Source organism: Poecilia reticulata, linkage group LG2, assembly GCF_000633615.1.
Source record: "Poecilia reticulata strain Guanapo linkage group LG2, Guppy_female_1.0+MT, whole genome shotgun sequence".
NCBI classification, from domain to species: Eukaryota; Metazoa; Chordata; class Actinopteri; order Cyprinodontiformes; family Poeciliidae; genus Poecilia; species Poecilia reticulata.
Window position 1 is genome coordinate 40,520,499 of NC_024332.1, and position 6,565 is coordinate 40,527,063.

The window sequence follows — 6,565 nt, forward strand, 5'->3', positions numbered from 1 at the left end:
AATCTAGTAATTGTGAACATTCAGAATCTATGTGGAACTGTTGCTTCCACACTAATGGCTATAATACTAATACTAATCTTTTTCCTGAAGGATGTGCTGCATTACTTCCTAAAYGCTCATGTTAAAAATTACTTATGTTCACCTTAGACGACCTTCGGCCACAGTTATATCATACATGAGTCCAATGTTCCTGATAGCACACGTCCAATAAAACACYACATAAATTATCTTGGATTTCATAATTATGACGGTGCCACACAAAAAATGATGCCAAAAAGGAGGAGCTTTATTCTTTAAATAGCTGTAGAATCAGAAGAAATCCTCAGTGNATTATCATCACTGAGAACGGTGTCTCTGAAAATGGGCCAGTTGATCTGAATGACGTTCACAGGAAATACTATTATGAACAGTACATCAACCAAGTGCTGAAAGGTATTAAAACAACTTCATGGCATATGGAGTATATTCAACCTAGAAACTTACATAAATTAAGATGTAGGACCAACTTGTGTGCTTAAATAAATTTTCTTTTTTCTGCAGCTTATTTGCTTGATGATGTGAATGTCATTGGCTACACTGCTTGGTCTCTGCTGGACAACCTGGAATGGGCTGTTGGCTATACAGAGAGATTTGGACTTTTCTATGTCAATCGCACAGACCCTGATCTGCCTCGAACMCCCAAAGCCTCTGTGTCCTATTATTCCTCCATCATCAGCTGCAACGGGTTTCCTGACCCAGCAACTGGACCTCATGAGTGTTGGAACTCTAACCCTACAATTGCTGACCCCTAAGCCTGAAGGTAAACAGATTCAGTTTTTTTAAGGTAAACTGATTGAGATGTTCTGATTTCAGGTCAGATCAAAAATTGTCTAGTCAAAATACTTAGTTGGACATATCTACTTTGAATTGAGATCAATTTTACTGTTCAAATTATACCAAGCAGTAGAMGTATGCAACTTTACTATCACAAGCAAGCTTATCAAATAATATGTTTTAAGAGTTTCAGAATGCATTGTTAATAATACAAAGTTTAGATTCACATTACTGTGAATGATTAATAAAGTGTCTATTTTTCTCCCTGAAGCAACAAAAGAGGCAATTCCTGGAATCAACAGTGTGAACTTCCTGGGTATGAGCCTCTCCTTTGAAGATGCCGTGACCAGACATTTGCTTTGCTGATTGTAGCACTTGCTGGAACAATTTGTGTGGCTGTTGGATTGTTTCTAGTAAAAAATGTGTTCCAAAAGAAAATTTAATTGAGGGAGGAAGAGAGATTCTGATTGCAGCTTGACTTCCACATTTAATGCAGATATGTATAATTTCCATATTGAAATTTAAAGGGCTGAATTTTGCAAAAACACAATCATCAACAGAGAATTTGGAGTTTTTGAACACTGTATGTTATATTTGTTCTATATTTAAAATAATATAAATATAATTTATCTTTGCAACCAAAGGTGCAGAGGAGAACTTATTGCTTACTGGGAAGTTAAGATGACTGGACCCAGTTTTTTCCATTTGCACTATTTGTGGTATTTAAACTATTTTTGTTCCTCTTTGTGGTTTTTTTGTGTGTGAAAAAATGTTAAGCTAACTGAAATAAATTACTGGTGAAACCCATGTCAACTGTGTGTAAAACTCTAGATTAGTTCTGCCTATTATATCGGTAGAATGTTTTTGCATAATTTGTGTCTTGTGAAACTTTTTACCACCATATAAAAAGCACTGATCAAGTCACTGTCATACTAACTTATTGTAACATCAAGAACCATTTATCTAATMTGTGTGAGACAAACTGGAAGAAAGCACAACATAAAAACCAACTAATATCTGATTTCTGCTACTTGTCCTATGAAGCTTCTGTTCAATAAACTTATTGCAACGCACCACACTGTTCCTGTTTTGATTTTGTACACAACCTGTTCCCCTCAATTATATTACTTTTTCATTTATTTTGAGATAATGTCTGACTTTGTGCGGTTTKGGTTCTTTTTTTACTGCTCCATATCAGTTTGTCTCCCYCTGCTCCTCATACTTGCTTTCTTTATGAACAGCTCATAAGCTAATAGTACTGAAAAAACAAATCCCACTGTTTCAATCTGTCATTTTTTAATACAAAAAACACCAACTAAGTTCCATTTCAATTACCTAAATAAGAATAATTTCAAATTGAAGGATTGTAAGATGTAAATCCAGCAGATGGCAGCAAATACAACTAGATTAGATGGCTGTCACCTGSTKTAAAGCMTCAAGAATTATTAGCTAGTCCCTTTACAGAGTTRTCTTAACTTTTAGGTCCCTGATTGTGGCTTAATGCTTTATCTGTGTTCCTGGACTATCTTTAGATAGTATTTAGTATTTAGACAGTAATTGTCTTAAAAATGTACACTCCTGCTACACAAGTGTTCTGGTTATYTTCCAAATGCAGRTAAAAGGGATAACAGAATGTTTGGAGCAATGGCRCAGAAACAACCCAAGAAGTTTATGATTTAAGGTGTAAAGCATGCATCAACTAAACTGAAGCTGTTTCTTATTAACAATAATTTAATTGTTTAAATAGCTATTATATTAGCAAATACTAACGGAAGCTATCTTTCAAATTGAAAACCTTAAACTAGTCCATTGGTCACACTGCAGTAACCCTAAGTTAACATTTTAATAAGYAWCTAGCAGCAGCACATTTTAGGTTCCTCAGACAACATTAGGATGTTATCAATTGGATGAGTCCAGAGTCTGAGTACATCATACAACTGCAATAAAATACTTATCAAACCCTAATTGTGCAACAATGATATGAGAGCAAAATGTTGTCTAAATAGCTTTGCGATCAGTTGACATTCAGACTGGTTTTCACGAGTCACAATGAACAGGTTGTGGTGGGTTGTGTGTCTGTATTTTTTATGTGTGATTGGTGATTGGAGCAATCAAGTGAATGGAGAAGACGACTTTATGCTTCTTGCTGGCCCTCTGACTGAGAAGAATCACAGAACCTCCAGCAGTGAGGAAAATGTCTTTGACTGCAGTCATCCCATACCAGCAGCTTCCAAGCAGTATTTTAAGTACCTCCAGACCAAAGGAGTGACCCACTTCAAAGTGCCGCTGTCATGGGCAAAACTTCTTCCTATGGGCCTGACCAGCAAGCCTCAACAGGCTGTGAAAAGGTGTTACCATACCCTGCTGAAGAACCTGCAGGAGGAGGGCTTGCAGCCTCTCATCATTCTTCATGGATCAACAGTTCCAGAGTATTTGAGGTCCAGGTATGGAGGCTGGGAAAGTCAGCAGCTGCTAGACATGTTTCAGCAGTATGCTGAGTTTGCTTTGAGAGAATTTGGCCAAATGGCAAACTCATGGGTGACATTTAGTGACCTGGATGAGATTTTGCGTGAAGGACATGCTGTAGATGGTCACACTCCTCTCCAAAATATCCTTCAGCTCAACAAGAAGATTCATGAGTTTTATCATCAAAACTTTCCATATGAAGGTATGTGAACTCCAGTCCTTTCCTGCCTTGATTAATATTCTTTGTTTGTACATATTTATATAATGTTTTCTGGATTGAATTGTCATTTCCAGACATTTTAAATTGCAAGCGGTTACAAATTTGTAATTTTTTTTACTTTTACTATGACTTAGATAGAACCCATCAAGAAAATTGTTTCAAAGTCAGCTGATATTGGCCGTACTGATATTACTTTACTGCTTAGCTGATAACACAGAATGTTTTTCCATGTTATTATCTCAGTAATCAGTCCATGTGAGTTGTATCAAGATCTCCTAAGCAGTCTTTCCAAAACAGCAATTTCAGCAGTGTAAATAATCATCAGCTAGAAAGATTAAATATATTACATGAAGTGTTAATATGTTTTCTTCCTGTCATTTTTTTCTATGCAGGGAGACGTCTATCATTTGGCCTGAATCCAAAACATGTGGATCAACTTTCCAATCTTAAAGCTTTCASAAACGTAAGCTTCTTCTGTATTTACAGTGCACATCAGGTCCCACTGCCTTAAACCAAAACGTAATCTCAAACAATGACAATATTACTCCTTTTTGCAATTCAATAGAACATAATCCAGCTAAGATTTATTGACTGCCATTGTGTGCACAAAACAGTACAATGAAAGTTAGCTGGCACTAATTCTCAAAGACCTAAAATTTATGGAATAAGTAGATTTAATAAATAAATATTWTTAGAAAATGGAAGAAGAATAATATATATTCAGCCAGTGTATTTATGTGTCCTGTGTCTGACAGTCAAAAGTCTCTTTGGGATCCTAACTTAAYTTGTGTGCCTCTTATCTGCCTGATGAATGGTGGAGAATTACGAGTTGGCTTAGGATGCTCTTCACCTGCTTATGCCTGTGGTTTCCAAGCCTGCTTCTCAGCACACTGTGCTGGATGTTTTAGATATCTCTCTATTCATGTACAGCTGATTCAAGTGACTGCATAGCATTCACAGCATGCCATCACGTTCTGCAAAAGCCTGACAATCATCCAAACATGTAGGTAATATGTGCAGTAGCAAGAAACATGTAGGACAATGGTCCCTGAGGACCCCTTAACTTTTTATTTTGTTAATAATTTGTAGCTTAAGTATTGAGCCTCAACTTTACAAAAGCCTTAATAGTTGCCACAAAAAATGAAAAGTTTTCTGTATTAAATGCAGTCCATTCAGATTCTATGTGCATTATTCATTGGTCACAAACCAAAAACCTAAACTGACTTAAACCCATGGAGAACATAGAAAGCAGSCAATTAGTTTTTCATGGTAATTTGGTTATTTCCACTCAGAGAAAGCAAACAAAAACAAGCACATTCCTATTTGCCATCCCCAGAACAGTAAGTCTTAGTGTGGTATTTTTATTTTTTTGTATTATTGGTGTGTGACAACTCTCATGTGTTATTGTATGTTTGGCACAGGTGGATTTCTTATCCGTGAATCTTGAATATAACTGTGCCTCCTCAAAGAGTTTTGCACAAGAGTTGAGAAACTTGAAGGTACTGCAAACATTCTAATGTTTTTAGGACCATCGTGGATTTTCTTGTTTGCATTTTATCGTTATACAATTATACGATATAAAACTGAGCAATGTTGTGTTCTAGACATCTACTGGAAATTTGCCAATCTTGCTATATAAGATGCCAGTTCGTGACTGTATCCCAAGTGAACACCAGCTTCTTGGAGATTTATTACAAGGTAAGTATCACGCTGGTCAACACATTTTATAGCTTCTTTCTAAATCAACAATAGCATTAATTAAATTACTACTGTTGGATATTTTACAAAGGATGAGTGTTTAATCATTACCCTTGAACCTAAGCAATTATTAGGTAGAAAATAAAGAGTGTTCATAACATTCTTTCTGTGATGTTTGAAAGGACCAAACTTAATGGTTAAACTCTAAATACCTGCAATGTGGTAGTTTTTTACAGAACAAAAATGTACCTTTTAAGTAGTGTCATTTTATAACAGTAACTAGTGCAAAATCAGCCTTATATTTATCAGTCAGTCAAGTTCTACAAGGAAGACAATTTGAAAGGTGGGGAAAAGCTTTGGAGCATTACAGCCAGGCCAGTAAATATTTATKGCTTAAGTTATGATTGTTGCAGGATAATAAAAACTGATTAGATTACATTGAGGTGAAAGTCTTATTGCTAAACTTGAACAGATTACTCTTAAATTGGGCATTTGAAGAAAGGACTCCATAATAATGCCATATGTCAAAAATATTTCTGTCCTTTCATTTCTCCTGTATTGTGATAGTTTTATGGAGCAACAGTCTGAATATTATGGGATGTGACATGAAGAATGTGTTGGATGAGTTGGACATGCAGGATTCTCCAGTCAGGTAGCACATTTTTTACAGATTTATATGGTTTGATCTTTTCCCTTATAATTTCAATAGTTTCCATTCCTTTACCCAAAACTTCTCATTTCCAAATATTTCATCAGCAGACCCGAATTCAAGAAGAGTCATAAAAACATCTTGCATAAATTTGGAGACCAAGCCAGCGATGATAAAGATCTGTTCCTCACTAAAGCCTTTCCCCTGGGCTTCCAATGGGCAACGTCATCAGAATCTTTCAAGGTTGAAGGTGGTTGGTTGGAAGGGGGAAAAGGAGAGACTATTTGGGATCGGTTTGGTCATGAAGGTCAAGCTTTTGCAAATCACACTGCTGATCTTGCTTGTGACAGTTACAACAAAGTTGATATAGATGTCTACCTCCTGCGAGGTCTTGGAGTCAACACCTACCAGTTCTCCATTTCCTGGGCCCGTATATTCCCCTCAGGYTACAAAGACAGCCTGAAGGAAGAAGGAGCTCTCTACTATGACAATCTGATCAATGCTCTTATTGAATCTGGCATACAGCCTGTYGCCACTATCTACCATTGGGATCTRCCTCAGGCTCTCCAAGACAATGGTGGATGGACCAACYCTTCCATTGTTGCAGYTTACACAGACTATGCAGCCTTCTGCTTCCATAGATATGGAAACAGGGTCAAGAGCTGGAACACATTCAGTAGTCCCTGGGTGGTGAGCCATGCTGGATATGGCACTGGTGA

At 36.7% G+C, this 6,565-nt stretch overlaps 1 protein-coding gene and 1 long non-coding RNA gene across 2 annotated transcripts in view; both read left to right on the forward strand.

Annotated features, from left to right (window-relative positions):
• The first annotated feature begins 320 nt into the window (after positions 1 to 320).
• Positions 321 to 1,874, forward strand: LOC108165652 (uncharacterized). Its single transcript, XR_001775991.1, has 3 exons — positions 321 to 432; positions 541 to 799; positions 1,085 to 1,874. It is a non-coding gene; the product is annotated as an uncharacterized LOC108165652 (long non-coding RNA).
• Positions 1,875 to 2,882: 1,008 nt separating this feature from the next.
• LOC103461729 (lactase-phlorizin hydrolase) overlaps positions 2,883 to 6,565 on the forward strand; it is an 8,996-nt gene continuing 5,313 nt past the window's right edge. Inside the window, exons 1-6 of the mRNA XM_017309356.1 lie at positions 2,883 to 3,481; positions 3,892 to 3,962; positions 4,921 to 4,998; positions 5,104 to 5,197; positions 5,765 to 5,849; positions 5,954 to 6,561. Coding sequence (XP_017164845.1) covers positions 2,950 to 3,481; positions 3,892 to 3,962; positions 4,921 to 4,998; positions 5,104 to 5,197; positions 5,765 to 5,849; positions 5,954 to 6,561 — 1,468 coding nt within the window. The 5' untranslated portion in view covers positions 2,883 to 2,949. The remainder of the gene's footprint in view (positions 3,482 to 3,891; positions 3,963 to 4,920; positions 4,999 to 5,103; positions 5,198 to 5,764; positions 5,850 to 5,953; positions 6,562 to 6,565) is intronic.